General features: G+C 40.3%; 1 protein-coding gene across 1 annotated transcript in view; it reads right to left on the reverse strand.

Moving 5' to 3' along the window:
- Positions 1-18,079, reverse strand: part of nrg1 (neuregulin 1) — a 60,606-nt gene that overhangs the window by 23,065 nt on the left and 19,462 nt on the right. The window contains 5 exon segments of the mRNA XM_039779782.1: positions 1,904-2,025; positions 2,122-2,272; positions 3,246-3,348; positions 8,334-8,357; positions 14,024-14,082. Of these exon segments, the coding sequence (XP_039635716.1) occupies positions 1,904-2,025; positions 2,122-2,272; positions 3,246-3,348; positions 8,334-8,357; positions 14,024-14,082 (459 nt within the window).

Genomic DNA, 18,079 nt, shown 5'->3' on the forward strand with positions numbered 1-18,079 from the left:
CACTTTCTATTAGTATAGGCCTAGTATACGCTACCACCACTTCAAATTCTGTTTACAGAACACTTAAGCCAATATTCATCAGTTACTTTTTCGAAATCCACATGAACCACTCTTTACATCAACATGAATTTAATTCACCGCACAGCACTTATGTCACTACTAGTAAAGCTGGTTCACATCTTACTCCCATATTTCCTTACAAGCATATGAAAGGCTACTTTTTTTACAGATTTTTTTATCAACAGAGTCCGGCGCAGTGCTCACACCACATAAAACGCTATTACATCACTTTCAGCAAACTTCACGGAGAGCATGGGCAAAAGAGCATCATCCAATTATATTAACCGAATATTCTCTGGTTCAACACACAGAATCCGTCAGCACATTACCATGCCAATTATTACCGAGCCTGTTGTAAACGGTAGCGACAACGGTAGTCTCGAATTGCCAGGCCTTCCTCCACAGTGCTGCAGACGAAGGTCTGGCTAGTTCACACAGCATTCCAGGATGGGAGATAACCGTGCTCTGGTCTATTGGCATTTCTTTAAACCAATCACAATCAACTTGGGCGGTGGTAAGACAGAGCCATGGTGCCGCTGTAAAATAGCCTCTGGAAGGAACTTGTTTTGGTGGAACGTGTACATTCAAAAGTTGTTTTAGTCATGCAACAGATTTGACAGATAGTCTAGCTAGCTGTCTGGTAAATCCTGCAAAGATCTGAGGAGCAGTTAACCCAGCCAGATCTCACAGAATTCCATGAAATTAACACGACCCCTTAAAGGAACACGCCGACTTATTGGGACTTTGTCTTATTCCCTATATCCCCCAGAATTAGATAAGTCCATACATACCCTTCTCATCTCCGTGCGTGTCGTAACTTTGTCTGACTGGCTAGCGGTGGGTGCCACCGCTAGCCTAGCTTAGCACAGATCCTGGAGGTAACTGGCTCCATCTAGCCTACTGCTCCCAATAATTGACAAAATAACATCAACATTTTCCTATTTACATGTTGTGATTTGTAGAGTCACAGTGTGTACAAACAACAAGGTCACATGAGACCCAGCCATCAGTGTTATTTATACACGCTACAAATCACAACATGTAAATACGAAAATGTTGGCGTTATTTTGTCACTTATTGGGAGTTGGTGCCTCCAGGATCTGTGCTAAGCTAGGCTAGCGGTGGGTGCCTCTGACAGAGTTACAACGGGACAACAACGAGACGGTTGGGTTTAGGAAAAGAAGAACATAATGGTTGGGTTTAGGAAAAAAAGAACGGGATGATTGGGTTTAGGAAAACAATAAACGGTTGGGTTTAGGAAAACAATAACGGGACGGTTACGGTTGGGTTTAGGAAACGTGTCACGCGCTACACAATCCCTGGTCTCCTGGGTGAAAGTTCTGTGTTTGACCCATCCACCACCCCAACCAACCTCTCTACGCGGATTTTCTGGCTCGCTACCATAGTCGCTCCTAATGCTACGTCATCTTCTCATTGACTTTACATTGGCATTGTTTTCTGGGGTGGCCACACGGAATTTTCACATATTCCGTGCCACCACCATGTAATGCGGTGTTAACAGTTCGTGATCATTTCACGGAATTCTGTGAGACCAGGCATAGTCCTCATAAATCCATCAGGGTTTAGAACGCCAACACAAAGAAAGAGAAAGGGGACGGACCCGGCCGGAAAGACGAACATCTGGCGGAATGTCCATCGGAAACGGCGCAATCCTGGAAGTGGAACGTTGTGGATATAGACTACAACAATGGCAATCGACAACGTTTCAACTGATTTAGCGGGGTAGCCAGAGTGGCTGGGCTGGTGCTGAGCTAGACCAAGCTCTGAATAATTAAAACCAAATTTACCAAACTGACAAAGCATATTTTCAGTTCTTCCTTACCTTTGGCTAGAGATGTGGGTGAATGTGGTGGGTTCATGCGCAGTTAAAGCACTTTTGCTTGTTGAGAAGTTTGTTTCTGTCTCCATCTCAGATGCATGCTGTATAGTCGTCCCATTACATTGCTATGAAAAGAGGAGCAGAAAATAGATTGACAATTGATGTGTGTGCACAGATTTAACAGGTTTTGACACCTTTTATTTAACACCAATGCAGCATACATTGATAAGCTGCAAATCTTGAAGAGGCAAGTTAGAAATCTGACGTCCTCTGGCTGAGCTTGCCAGATTGGGGCCAATACCAGTATTGGTATTTTTCCTCTTTTTCCTCAGGCTCTGCCTCAGACGGTCATGGAGCTTCTTCCTCTGCTTCCTGTTTGTGAAGAAACAAACTAGATTGTGAAGCAGCCCAGATCACAACTGGACAACATGTCTGAGGGGAAAGTTCCAAATGTAGATATATAAAGTAATAAATATACCCTAATTTCATTTTATGGCTTGGCTGTAGTAATGGTAATTGATATTTTTTTACGTATTGAGTTCAATACAAAATACACTTCATAATATTGTTATTGTGTCCAATAGCACCACAAAATCCCCAAATGTCTCAGCTCATTTGGTTTGGCTGTATCTCTGATAATTGCTATGCGGATGATGTCTAGCTTTATGTATTTGTAAAACCCAGGACATTTGTCTGAATGAGGTCACTTGAAATGTTACAGTACATTAGACCACCTGGCTACTAGCTCAAAGTTGGTTTTCAAAAACCTCTGGGTCAATTTTGGTATTGAGTCTTGACGATTGTCATTTCCTGTATTAATGTTTAAGTCTAGAAGCTCTAGCACAATTACTATGAGTTCCAAATTCTGCTGCGTAGAAGACTTCCCATCCCGATAAGACTCAACAGGCATATTATTACCACAGTTTTGGGTTCAGTGGCTTCCTGTTAGGCCTCTTAGTTGATCAGAATAAAATCATTGTTTCCGACTCAAAGTTCAAAACTCAAGGTGGCTGAGCTTTTGCTGTCATGACACCCAGGTAGTCTCCCTCTGGGAAAACATCTCAATCTCATCCTAACATCCTAACATATTAGACATTTTATTGATTGGATTTGTTCTTTGATCTAAATATTTATTCACATACTTTTATGTAGTATTTTATTGGCATGTACTTATTCTGAAATTTGTTACTTTGTTGTCCAACTTTTAAAATGAGCCATACAAAAAACAAACACACTTTTTTATTTTCACAATTTTGGGATTTGGGGGAACTATTGGGCACTATATTAAAATCAGGGAGTGTATATTTAAGTCATAAATGAAACATAGAAATGTGACATGAATTACTTTGTTTTGCAGTAGGCAACCACACACATGATTCCAACGACTAGGAGTGCAATGCAGATTCCTGTTATTGTTAAAATACGTTTCTGATACAGCTCCTCAGCTTCTGAAAAAGAGGACAGTCCAATCTTAAAACTTTAGGTGTACAACACGCACATACAGACATACATTAAGACCATTACAGCCATAAACCCAAACAATAAGCAAAGGCTCTGTAAGGAGGTTTTTACATTTACAGCAAACATTTGCTACTATCAACGTGATTAAAATATAATCCACTGAGCTTGGAGACACAGTGGCCCTCATTTATTAAGCTTTCACAGCAGCCGAACATGGGAATTATGACTGACTGTGGTTACTTAGGCTTATTTTTTTTTCTACTACTACAGTACTTCCAAATGTGGTCAGTCTCATGGAACAAAGGATTTACTTTAGCGCTTGGTACTACAGGGATTAAGTATTGCGTTTCCATGAAGTTGTGGACTACTGAGAAGACAGTTTAAAAAGTCAAAGCAGCAGAGGCCGAGATATCCTGACTTTCAAACCCATTCTCACTCCGAACTCGTCAAATTCTGACACTTGGTCATTGGCTCTCAGTGTCAGATACAGATGCAAAAGGCACCCTTTAGCCCAAATGAGTTGCTACATTAGACTCTCAGCTCTACACAACTCTCTCTGTATTTGTCAGTATGGCTATGTTGCGTGATCATGTAAGGCCGATTACACACTGGACGCGTCTCGCGAGCGTGGCATTTCTGTTGTGTCTCAGCTGAGTGGCGGCTGCGTGGATTTTTCTGTGTCCTACACACCAGAAGCGTGTCTGACGCGGCGCTGCTCCTGCTGCTAGGTACAGGGAGGGCTGATCTCGGGAAATAGCGCCGACAGATTCAAACTCTGAAAAATGGGTAAGTGGGCTGTCTGTTTATAACAACTTTGTGTAGCTGTAAAGAGCCTATATGCCTATCTGATGTTGGACCGTCACTCAGAACACACACTACGTTGTTATTGTAGCCTATCCTACTCTTTATATATAGCCTACTGATTTGATTAAAGCAAAACAACGTCGGCAGTATTGATTGCAAAATATGTTACAGAATATTTAGTTCTGTATGACAGGTGCAATATTTGAAAATCTTTTCTCTGAATTTTTTATTACATTTATATCTGCATTGAAGTCAAAACCTCGAGACTTTCAAACATCAAGATGTCATTTATTAATATGCATTTGTGTCTAAATGACATATAAACATCTTTTCCTATTCTATTTTGCCTGGAAATGCTTCCAACACGCGTTTCGCGTGAAAAATAGGCGTCGGTTCTATTTCTAGCAGGCATGTGTCTCAGGCGCGCCTCGCTCGAGGTTCTAACCTGTTAACATGGGAGCCGAAATATAAATGGACACACCACGCGGCTGACACGCTCGCGCGACGCGTCCAGTGTGTAACCGGCCTAACGGTGCAGATCCACTTGTCCGTGCGACGCTTCTGTCGCGTCGCGCCCCACTCTATTCCTATGGGTAACGTCAAGCGACTTCAACGCTCCTGCAAAGCATTCCGGGAAGGCAGCGCTACATTTGAAAAAATGCTGCGCGTCAAAAAGCTTGCCGATGCCCAGCTTTATGCAAATGAATCGCGTTGAACGCGACGCGACTATCCAGTAGAAGTAGACGAAAATCTTTCAAACTGACCTTTGTTGATCTGAAATGAAGACATATTCAGCAACTGCATGGCCTATTTCTCGCTTAAAATGTTTTCAGAAACACATTTCGGTGAACTATTTTTGTAAAATACGAGATCGTATTCTCAACGAGCCGCCATGACACTCTGTTGAAATTCTCGAGTAGCCACACCCACGTCACGCGTTCGTCCAATCAGCTGCTGGTTAGGGGCGTGGAGCATCAACCATGGCTATATGACGTCGCGACACCACAGTCCCGACAGTCGTGTCGCAAAAGTGGATCTGTACCGTAAGGCTTGCATCATGTGGATGTGCCAACAGTGTTGCTGTCATTACTTAGAATTCCTCATGGGGGAGACAGAAACTACACACTATAGCTTTAAGAGCATCAATAGTAGCATGTCACTTAAACATGCATTTTGAAACCACACCCATGATCTTTTCCTAACCCTAACTGTCCTGTTCTTGTCCCGCTTGTCACTTACATGTACGTTTTTAAACCCTATCCACGATCTTTCCCCTTACGCCAAATTGGTCCCGACCTAGAGTGTCAAAAAGTGACGCAAAGGATCCTGACCAAATGCGTAAAAAAATGATGCCAAAGAGGTACCCAGAGCCTCAAATACCACTGGATGGATGGGATTACCTAATATGGAATTAGTTGAAACCCCCCTTCGTCTGACTGAGACGCCAAAGGAGACATTTTACGTTGGTAACTAATGCGAAAGGTCCCAACCAGGAGTTGGTTTTTGACGCGAGTGAGATTGTGTGACTTTCAGCCTCTAGTATGGTTTATACTACAAAACCACTTGATCGTACACTTCCCATACTTTTATTATGTCATCAGAGGATACTTCCTAGACTTGACATTTTTTATATTTGTTAAATTCATTATACAACTGTTTGTGTTGTAAATGTCAGACCACAAGTATCAGTCAGCACAGATATGTCTCTCTTAACATATATTGGTCTTAAAAAAAATTATTTTGGGAGATCCTCATCAAAAATGTTTAAGTTTGTCAGCCAGTGAATCTATAGTACCAGTCAAAAGTTTGTACACGTTTTCTCATTCATTTGAATTGGAAAGCATGTCCAAACTTTTGACTGGAACTATTATGACATCCGATTTTTATTTTTTAAGATTATTTTTTGGGGCATTTTTGGCCTTTATTTTTGCAGGACAGCTGAAGACATGAAAGGGGAGAGAGGGGGGGGGGGATGACATACAGCAAAGGGCCACAGGTCGAGTTGAACCCGGGCCGCTCCGTCGAGGAGTAAACCTCTATATATGGGTGACTGCTCTACCAACTGAGCTATCCGGGCGCCCGACATCTGATTTTTTTTTTTACTTTTAAATATCAATACTGTTATTGGCCTCATGAATCGTGTATCGATAGGGCTCTAGTCAGCAATCAAAGAGAAATGACTAACATGCAATACACCGAAATCCAGATCTCAACCATGCTCCCTGCTTCTCTTTATCGTCCTAAAAACCTTGAACATCGTCTCTCCATGGTTGGCACACAGAAGAACTCATTTAAAATATAGGAGACGCTGGTGTGTTCTCTTGGAGGAACAACACTGAGTTATCGGTCAACTTACTCTGACGGAATAAATATATATATATGCCTGCATGGAAAACATTTAAACTTATTTCAAAGCAGTCTAAATATCATATATCTGATATATTATGATATCACATAATTTCTCCAAGATGACCTCTAATCCATTGGCCTGTTTCCCTTCACTTTCTTTTTTTCTAGAATTGTCCTCCATTGTTCATCAATGCTGTGTAAGGAGCACTGAGCATGAAACTAATACCTGCATATTTCAGTGTTGGGTTTTTCTTTGCACTGTTGTTATTTTAGCGTTTGCATTGCTTGTACAGTTTGCTTCATTTTGACCTCCCTTTAATATACCCAGATTTACCCCACCAATATAAATCATCAGTAAAGTCTGGTTTCTTTTTTCCACAGCTGCATGCAATTTACCAAAGTGCAATCAAATAATAAAGTGCTCATTTATATCTTATCAGTGTTCCATAAAGCATCTGCAGAGAAATTTGGTTTTATGCCTAAAACTGTTTGATGAATGTGTCGGTTAAAGGTCCAATATGTAATACTGACAGTAAGCGTTTTAGCGTTTGCCAGGTTGCAAAAGCTAAACCCAACGTCCAATAATGTCAATGTTAGCTAGATGCTAGTCTCGTATTGCCAGACATTACTCTGCAGCGGAGTTGCTAGATGCTGTTATGTTGATGGTTATAAAAGCCTGTGCTCTCGCAGAGCTCTTTACCCAGCTGACGGTCACCTTTTATCTGCTAAACGTGACAACGACAAGCGCTAAAAAGACCGTGACCCTGTGGAGCTTTGTGCCCGACTGACAGCCACATTGTCTCGGCTTAACGTCACTACAACAGCCGCTAAAAAGACTGCAACCTCGCAGCTGTCTGCACCCAGGGCACAGTCACTGTCTGTCGGCTACAACCGCTGAACAGAAACGGGGAAAGAATTTTGGCAGTTTTGTTGCATAGCATTGTTGTCAGGGAGATAGTATTTTAACTTAGCATGTTTCCTTAATGTCTGGTAACATATTGTGGTCATTTTTTGATTAACTACAGTAAATATATTACATATTGGACTTTTAATTGTCTTGTCAGCCATAACTGAGAACTTGAAAGGACGCAGCAGGGTCCATGCAGTACCTTTTAAATTAGTCAACAGTCCTAGTGCTGGCATTGTATAAGAATATATTGCGTTCCATTTTAATGTAATTGCCTCATTGAAAGAAACAAAATATTGAGATTAATTAATATCAATGTGAGATAAATATGACAGAAGCCAAAAAGCTAATTCTCATCTGCTTTCTTTGGGCAGGTTGATATTAGACATTTTAATGCATTCTTTTCTGCAAATGTGTGATGAGAAGAGGCAGAAAGTACAGAGCTGCTACAGTATGAGGAAGAAGGGAGAGAATAGTTGTAAACATAGATGTGGTGGAGGTGGAAACAGAAAGGCAGATGGAAGGGCATGGATGGATTTAGGAGGACAGTGATGCTGCTCTATTGGCTCATGCTGAACACTGGTTGCAACAGAAAATGCAGGAAGGGAGAGCCGAAGGGGTGTGAACATACAGCATCAGAAATGTACAGCCTCTTTGGCTTTCATGGTATACTCAAATAAATCAGCAGTGGTAAACTGTTGATCTGCATTTAAAAAGGCACATTTGACAGCTTGCAGATGCATCACAGTGCTTAAATAATGTTGATGTGTTGGTGTTATTTTTTATTGCAGTATGTGCAAATGTGATATCTTATTTGTGCTGATGGTCAAGGCTGTATGATCCCTTCATCTGGCAAGAGAAAACTAGCTTTAGTAGAGGGTTTTAGCTTACGGAGGAAGGAACAATCCATACCCATAAATTCAATCCCAAGATGTTCTGTCAGTGCAGAAAGGTGACACAAAAAGGAAATTTGGTTTTTCAGATGAGATGATAATATTTGTGGTTCTCACATATGTGTTTTTAAGGTAAAAGAGATGTAGTCAGATTTAGCTTGATGGATTAAGGGTAACACAGTCATTATACATACATTACACACTTGGACTTTCTATATGAACTTGTAACATGAAGTATCTGAAATCTATCCTAAAGGTACAGGAAACAAATAACAGCTAAAATCACCAGAGTTTATTCTGACTTTTCTCCAGGCACCAGGGTGGTATGTGCATTTCAACTAGATGCAAATAAAATTGGGAACGACAAAGGCACGTGGTGTAGGTTGCTATGGCCAAACACGGCACATTACGTTTATCTGCACATAATATTCTGGTTCATTAACTTATTCCAAAAACGACAATATGCACACTAAGCTGTTTCCATGGCTAATGAAAGTGAATATTCCACTTATATTTCCAGTTACATGCAGCCGTGCAACAATAGGATTTTTTCAAACTTTTCCAGCAGTGGAGGACCTCTTGGACCGTGTGAACACAGCCTCCCTCTTTCATTCCTTCAACCACATTCTTGAAGGGTCAGCTCATATCCCAAAACATGTTGATATTGATGATATAAGTCTTTTGTAATGTTTCTAAATAGGTGCATTTCTCATTCTGATCAGAGATGTGGTCTTTTTTTTTTGGGCCATGCATCTCCCAGACCAAACAAACCAACCATCCCAGCAAACTGTCGGCTGGTTGGTTTGTGTACAGCAAACATAGCAACGCACAGAGCTGACTGTAAGCCGGGCAAGAGGCTGTAAACTTTAACAAACTGCAGTAAAAACCCTGATTGAGACGCATATTCTGAATGCGCTGTATACATGTCCACAGAATGCTTCTAAAACCTGAATAATACCGACATATCCCATGTGTTAATGAAAAACGCTATATTCGGAAAAAGGCCTTTGGAATATCCAAACAGAATATTATATGACTCATTGTAGACACATGAATCTCATAGCAACAAACTGTATGTTTCAGCCCGATAAGCTTTTGGCAATCTGAATTAAAATGCTAGTTTAGCACAACAAGAAACCAAATCGAAAGTTTGTGTGTGCTAAACACTGATTGAGTATCAACCGGCTGCACCTGAGGAATGACACCAACTAAAGTACATAAAAGAACATCAACAACCCATGAAAAAACAAGCTCTCTATTTCACTGTCTTTTGCAACCCTATTGTCAGTGAAGAGTGTTGATATTGGACAATTACATTCAATTCATTTTTCATTCATCTATTCATTTTCATCCATTGCCAGCTTTTTTTTTTAAATCCATGCTTACAATATCTGATGGTAATCGCAGCCATCCACTACCCTGACCTCCTCACACTGACTTTCCCAAGCCTCAAGGCAGAGTGAGAAATTGTAACAGTGAAATGTGTGGGTAACTGTACATTGTTGCAATTCCATTTTTCATTTGGAAAAAACTCAGTCTTTGCCAGGCTTTTACAATATTCGCTTGGAATAAGCTCCTTGTAGGTTTTATGGCGAAACATCCGCCAAATGTTTCACCTGTAATAGTCCTTCCCTGTGAAGTAGGCATGGGTATTCTCTCAATTCGCTCAACGCTAATGACAATCACACAGATAAAAAGACATCCTGGACTCTTCTGTGTGTCATCAAACACTGCCAAACTGTTTAAATCCCAGCCCATGAATCAGGAAATAAAGATGATAAAAACATTAGAAGAAATTCACAGCAATTGATGACATTTCTTGCAGTGCCCTAGTGTAAACCTAGTTCATTACAAATTCATAATTTTAAGGTTTCCTGTACCTTTAAAACACAAATTCAGTTTTTTAAAACACGTTGGACTGTAATGAAATACTTTAAATGATGTGAATACAAGATGATATTTAATGTATCTAACTTGAAGGCAGCACTACTGCAGTGATGTGGCTTGGTGCATGCACTTCTATCAGTGTGCCTGCATTTGTAGACCTCCATGCCAAACAATCAATAGACAGTCAGTCAGAGGCATATAGTCGGGAAACACTCGATGCATATAGCATTAAACACTATACATCTAGCATGCTATAACAACCATGCACCATTCCCAACATGCATATTATCAGTTTATTTTTGATGATTTAGAGCAGTGTTTCTCAAACGTTTTTCAATAATGTACCCCCTTTAAAAGACCAGTGCAAAGAAGAAATTTGGTAGAAAAAAAGCCTAAATAAAGAGATACATTACATCGCTGCGCCTACAGTGTCAGACTTACTAAACAACAATTTTGTAACTGAAGAACACTTAAATGCTACACTTCGAATGTTTAAATTTATCACAAAATTCAGTCATTATTATTGTGTAATTATTTTAGGAATTATGCATTACTGATATTTTTTCAATAACCCCATAGAATGTTAATATTAATGGGCCCGGTTCAGCGAAGTGCTGCAAATGCAGAAGTGCCTTAAACCTGCATTCTATCTGAATTCCAGCAGGGGGAGACTCCTTAAACCTGCATTCTATCGGAATTCCAGCAGGGGGCGATACGTGCGGTTGCAAAAGGAGGTCGGTTTCTGTAGATGTCTATGAAAAAGTGACCCACTTCTCACTTGATTTATTACCTCAGAAAACATTTTCATCAGTTTATGGTCTGAATCGCTAGTTTTACGTCTTCTGCAATACAGAATGATGTTCATTTTTTGAATTATCTATATCTATTATCTAAAATCGACAATAAAGCAGGGGTGTTTTAGGGCGTGGCTATGATGTGATTGACAGTCCGCGGCCTGTCTTATACAGTATGTAATATAACTATGGAACAAAGATATATTTAAAACCTAGCAAAGCTAAATCTCACCTCGAATTATGTAGGCTAGCTTTCAGCAGCAGTTGCATCCAGATTGCCAGTGAAAGTTTGTAACGTAGAGTGTAAGCAGCGTTGCCAACTCTCAGCTAACGTCACAGTCAGATAGTGCCCAACAGTCTATGGCTCCTCCCTCACTCCTCCCTCACTCCTCCCTCACTCCTCCCTCTCGTCTAAAATCGTCACATCCGCAACCAAAATGACTGCGCCCCTAACGGCAAACTCAACGACTCATAGCAGATCTCCACAAACCAATGCGTGCTCTGTCCATTAATGTTAACAGTCTATAGTGTACCCCCATTTGAGAAACACTGGTTAATGGAAATCAATAATTCAAAACTTAGTGTAAAATAAAAAATTAAATAAAAAAAATTGCAGAGCAAATGTAATTGAACAACTAGAGTGTGAGGGACACTGCAGCACTTCTCTTGCTGCTCTCTCGATCACACTGATATGTGTTTTTGCATTGAGAGCTGTCTTGCTTTTGCTAGTCAAAACATCATGGCTGTGACTTTGAGATTTTCCTCACCAGGAAAATGCAAATGCTTAAAACTACCTTGTGGTCAAGCAAATGTGTTTCCTCTCTCAGAAGCAGGGGTTAGGGTTTGTTATATCACTGAAAAACGTCTTAGAGAGGAAGTAGGAGGTAGATGTTTTTAGAAAATTCCTGACTTTGATACCCCATCACATCCAACAGTCAGTGTTGGTTTCCATTAACGCTATCGTTTATCTGCCTAAACCTATACACCACATATCTGGAACAAACTCCCATAAAACTGCTGCAACTCCCAATTGTTTAAGGCTGCCTTTCATTCAATCAAATAATTATTATAATTAATTTCTTACACTGCACTGTAACTTGTATGTGTTTTATTTTATACCTGTCTTAATATTTTATATTTTCTTTATCTCTCCAACTGTCTGTTGGGAAGGTTCTAGCAGGAACAGCTAACCATACAAAATAGTGGCTGATTGGTTTGTAGAACTGACCCAGTTGAGTGTGCTGTCCCAGACAGTCCCTTAGTTCTGGGCAGTGCTGTTTGCTCTCCATGCAAGAAAGCACTTGGCTCAGCTCAGTCATGGTCTTCATGGTATTGAGACTGAGTTGGTTGATGAACATGGGGCTGTCCCCTGATGTGCTGCTCATCCGCAACACATTCTCACTCCCATCACGTCAAAAACCAACACTTGGTCAGGTGCCTTTGGCATTTGTTGTCGAAAAAACCTTCTTTAGCGTCATATTTAGACCAGCTAGGTCAGGACTCTTGACGTCAATATTTGATGCTCTCGGGAATCACGTCCAGCCCTTTGGCATCATATTTAAACGTTCTGGGTTGGGACTATTGGCGTCACTATTTGGGGACATATGTTTTACTGACATGCGTCACAAGAATGAGTTAGGTTTAGGAAGTTAGGTTTAGGAAAAGATGGTGGGTGAGGTTACAAAAATGTACATTTCTGTGAATGTGGGACAAGAACGGGACATGAACACCGGTCTCCTGGGTGAAAGTCCTGTGTTGTTTGACCCATCCAACACCCCATCCAATCTCGGTCTTTCATACTACTCTCTACCATCTATCTTGTCTCTCTTAATACTACATCATCTTACAGTGCTGTGTGTTCCATACAGATGCTAAAGGGGGAGTTTTAGAAGGTATCTGACGCTGAGAGCCACTGACCAAGCATCAGTTTTACGTGTTGGGAGTGAGAATAGGCTGGCTCACCATACAGGTGCAGATGAAATGTTTTTTTAAGATGTAGTGGATGGGTTTCCCAAGTGGTCTGAGGAAATAGTCTGATTTACTGAACTGGAGTGCTGTTTTGCCTACTTGACTTTCATGTGTGAGTCTGATTACTTGTATCACCTGTTCACTAGGCCATCTGACTTTCTTAGTGTCAAGTTAGAACAAGTTCAGCTAAACCAGCTGTCTGGGTTTTAAAATGCAGCTGCAACCTGACTGCTTTAAAAGTGAGCCTAGGTTCAGCGAAACCACAGATAAACTCTCAGAAAATGTAAATAAAGCGATTCAGTTTCATCATTAACTGCTGCAGAAATAATTCAGACATACCACTAGAACAACATACTAGAAAAATTGGTTTGTCATCTATAGTAGCACTTGCTCTCACAATACATCATTGACACTTGTTCTACATTTATAAAAATGTAACACTTTAGCATGTCTACACCTGCAGTTCTAAACAGATGCTGTTAGATTTCTCGCAGATTGGTGGCATAGCTTGGACTGGAACTGAACTTTATCAAAAATACTACCTTATTATGATTCATCACGTGTAAATTTATATTTTCATTTATGTCAAAAATAAATTTAGTATAACCTGGGTCCAGTTAAGAAAAAAATAAATCATATCTCATCATTTACCGGCAAAGGTTATTTGATCACTGATTTAAAACCGACAATTACACAAATACTGTATATAGTTAGAACATTGCTTATTCAAACTGGCAATTGGTTTGATTGTGTTCTTATAGAAATATTAATATATCAGGTCTATTGTAAAAATACAGGTATATATTTAAACAGACAGTAAAGATTTGAACATTGAGAATTTACTAATCTTCCACTTTAAAAATGGTAAATCTGCTAACTTAATTTTGGGTCTTTTGAAATGGACATAACATTTCTATAACTTCTACAATACCCCATGCAGAAACAAACATGCAAATTGTTTTGTGCTGCATAAATCACAGATCTACAGAACAGAAACACAGCACAAGAGCGGTTAATTAAGCATGCTCCAAGAACAGGTAGAATAAGAAAATAGACATACTGTAAAAGCTGGCCATTACATAGTTTTGGCAGCGATCACCAGTAAATTCATTTGGACACCTGAGTAGGAAACAAAAGAAACAGACAAGAAGAGAAAGGGACTTAGTTCATACAAGCAACGCAAAACCCACGACAGTCATCACTGGTGTTGGCAGGAAGGGCCAGCTAGACCAATATGTCTAGCTATAGTCTGTCAGTCTATTAATCATCTTTGACCTTAATACACAAGACATTGAATTATCATCTCCAGTTTAAGGTGATTATATGAGGAAAAAGTTATATTTTGCACAGGCCCTCCATCAAACTCTGTGGTTTGAATACTGTCTTAACAGCAGACTGAAATTTGCATGTACGTTTGCAGCTACTCCAGGACAGAAGACTAGTCTTGCCTGTAACAAAATCTCAACATACGGGTTGGCATGACCCCACCCAAATAGCAACATGTGCAGTTTTTTCCACTGCATGATACAGCTCGACTTGACACTAATCGGCTTGCTCTTTTTTGGTTTTCCATTGGCAAAAGTTGGCTGAAAGGATTCAGCGAGTGTCATTGACTTTGAAGAGGGGGTCAAAACTATTTTTTTATTGTAAAAAAGTGGGTGTGTCTTGTCCCAACTTCAAATAATAGCAGTCATACAGTATGGCAATCAGAAAGAGCATTGAGGTCTCCAAGTAATGGCTCCGTTAGTCTCTATGTGCCAGCAGCCCAACCAGTGATCCCCTGGGTCTCCTGACATATGTAAGACATTTTTGGACAACGGAGTTTGGACTTGAAACATCAAAATAATCACTGCTTTACCAACCACAGTCTAGCACTGGACCATTTGGAAAAAGGTTCTGATGCAGGTAATACTGGTTACGAGTGTGTTCTCTAGGGGGGATGGAGGGAAGGCTGAATGGGAGGAGCAGAAGTTAGTATGTCTTACCTCCATACAAGACACACAACTTCAACCCTAGATGGAGGCAGTTCACTGCTCTCAACTGCATGGATGGGGTGTGATGAGATGTAAAGTACATGCAAATTTTAGTGCACTTCTCCACAGGAGAGTGTACTTAAGCCTTTAGACTCATTTAGAGGGCTCACTTTGAGTTAATAGAAATAGTTACAGCAGGAACAATGCCTGACATAAACATGACAGGGGTGAAACACCAGCAATGACATGTGGGGTTGAATACAGTTGTGTTCACATACGTTTTGAGTCTGAGACTTTCTTAAGCACAGCTTGTTCACATCGGTGCCCAGTGAATCCCGCCAAGCACCTGGTTGATGGGTAGAAAGGGAAGAGATAAACAGCACTGACAGGACATACAAGACATGACAAACACAGAGACATCCAATGTACTGTCACAAAACAATGTTTTTTTAATATCTAATGCCAATGTTTTTAAAATTCTCATGTTCTACAAAACCTGCGCACGCTGTGTTTAAGGTAAATATTAATTTGACTCACATCGCTTCCTGATTTTTAGCGCCCTCTGTTTAGCCAGGAAGGGTTTGAAAGAACCACTTGTACAAACAGATTTGTTCTCATTTTCTCAGGTTATAAACGAAAGTCACGAGTGCCCCAGACCTGTCGTATGAGTGTTGAGTACAGTCAGGAGGGGCCATTGACACGTTAATATGGAACCCAGTGCAGTTCTAGGCAAGACCTTAAATAGTATTCATGCGCTATGATTAGCCAGGCATCCATGCTCACGCGAGGTAACGGAAACGATTTGTTCAAATCCTATCCCTTGACCAATCAGCTATCCTAACCTTAACTACTCAACCAATTGGGCTGCTTCGTAGGGCTGGTCTTGGCTAGAACTGCAGTGGGATCAATAAAAACACGCCAGAGATCATCCGAATGAATTTGGAGTTTAAAAATAAAACATTAAATCAACTTAAATTAAATATTTAACTAAGACAAACTTAATGTAAAATGAATGTTCTGTTTAGCATACCATCAACCTTGTGGCTTGCTAATTTACTGAGAGGATTTGTAGAATTGTTTGGGCACATTTCTGCGCACAAAGTTCTAAAATTGAGTAGATGTTAGGAAAGTTCTCATTCTGGTCGTCGTCCAGTATCATCAGGGTTGCCAACTGTGCAATATGGTTTAGAGTGGGATTCAGTATCAGTAAGGCCGGTGCATTTTATGATTAGGCCTTATGTAGTCTACGACGACGTTTCATTGCCAGGATTGCTCCGGTGCCGCCGGAAATTCCGCTGGATGTCCCTCATTTTCAGCCGGATATTCCTCACCTTCCTCTTTCTTTGTGTTGGCGTTCTAAACTCCGGTGGATTTGTGAGGACTATGGTTAAAGTAATAGTTCGGAGTAATTTCACCCTAGGGTCCTTTGCACCATGACCTCGAGCCAAACACCCCCACCAGAAGCTTTTTTCACCTGGGTCTAACATTGGGAGCGTTAGGGTAGAGTAGCGTTATCAGCTGAATAGCTTAGCGCAGGGGCTAATGGACCCACGTCTGTATCTCGTAAATGACCCCACTAATAATGCCCGAAATGATACCAAACGTCTACACTAGTATATATAGGTTATGCACTCATAAAACGATGGATTGGAAAGTTTGTAAGTACACCAGAAGTTTATGTAAATAACACTTGCCTGCTGGCTTCTGCTCTCTCCTGTTGTTGTTGCTGCTGTAAGACAAGTGCTTAGGGCCGTCTACAAATTACAACACCGAAAATCATCATCGGGCATTATTAGTGGGGTCATTTACGAGATACAAACGTGGGTCCATTAGCCTCTGCGCTAAGCTATTCAGCTGATAATGCTACTCTATGCTAACTCTCCCAATGTTAGACCCAGGTGAAAAAAGCTTCTGGGGGGGTGTTTGGCTCAAGGTCATGGTGCAAAGGACCCTAGGGTGAAATTACTCCGAACCGTCACTTTAACTGCTCCTCAGATCTCTGCAGGGTAAATCCAGACAGCTAGCTAGACTTTCTGTCTAATCTGAGTTTTCTGTTGCACGATTACAACCGTTAAACGTACATGTTCCACCAAAACAAGTTCCTTCCCGAGGCTATTTTGGAGAGGCACCGTCAATGAGTCAGGCGCGTAGTGCTGCCTAAGACTATTGTGATTGGTTTAAAGAAATGCCAATAAACCAGAGCACATTTTTCTCCCATCCAGGAATACTGTGTAGACTAGCCAGAAGGTCTGGCAATGCGAGACTAGTAAATGTGAGCTGTGAATGTAATTCTATGTAAATCTGTTCAATAGATATAAAATTCAAGATGTTTATTGTCACTTTGGTTATCCAAGTACAACCGTGTGAAATATTTCTTGCTGAGAGGCTCCATTAAAGAAAAAACAGTGAAGCAAATAAATACATTACTATTATAATAAATAAATGTACTTAAGGGTTTACTGTTGTAAAGAACCACTGTTGTGGTTATAAGTAAGTTATGTAAATTAAATGATCTGGTATAACTTAAAACAAAAAGCCTGCTGAGTACAGGGTTTTAGCGTATCACTTAACACGGGGCATCTGGCTTTAATGCTACTGTAATGCCCATAATAGATAAATTAAATTAAACAAGTAAACATTACTTGTGCAAGAAATAAAAATAGTTTATTTAGAGTTTTTTGATGTTGGATGTGGGTTATATTGTCATGATAAATTTAACTTTAAAGTGCCTTTCTTTCTTGCTTTATTTCAGAAATTATGAATCATTTCCTCAATTGCTTCAGGAAAAAAAAGGAAAAACAATACATGTTGCAGGATTCATGAGCGAATGGCAATGTCAGAAGACCATGGTTAAAGCACTGCAAACAAAAGCTTATTTGGTGTGAAACATGCAGGAAATATGACAAAAGTGGATGGAGGAACAAAATCAATAAGGTTGAGTCTTTCTTGCGCTACTTTTTCTAACTCATATCTCCAAGAAAGGTCGTTGGTTATCTGACTTTGAGGGTCTTTTAAAACTACAGAAAGTCAATTCTTTCTAGGAGAAACGTACATGAACGACAGGGAAGCACACACATTCATGACCTACATACACGAGAGCTACCAAAGGGAGCTGACAGAGAGAGTGAAGACATTGGCCTGGA

Source organism: Perca fluviatilis, chromosome 17, assembly GCF_010015445.1.
Source record: "Perca fluviatilis chromosome 17, GENO_Pfluv_1.0, whole genome shotgun sequence".
Lineage (NCBI taxonomy): Eukaryota > Metazoa > Chordata > Actinopteri > Perciformes > Percidae > Perca > Perca fluviatilis.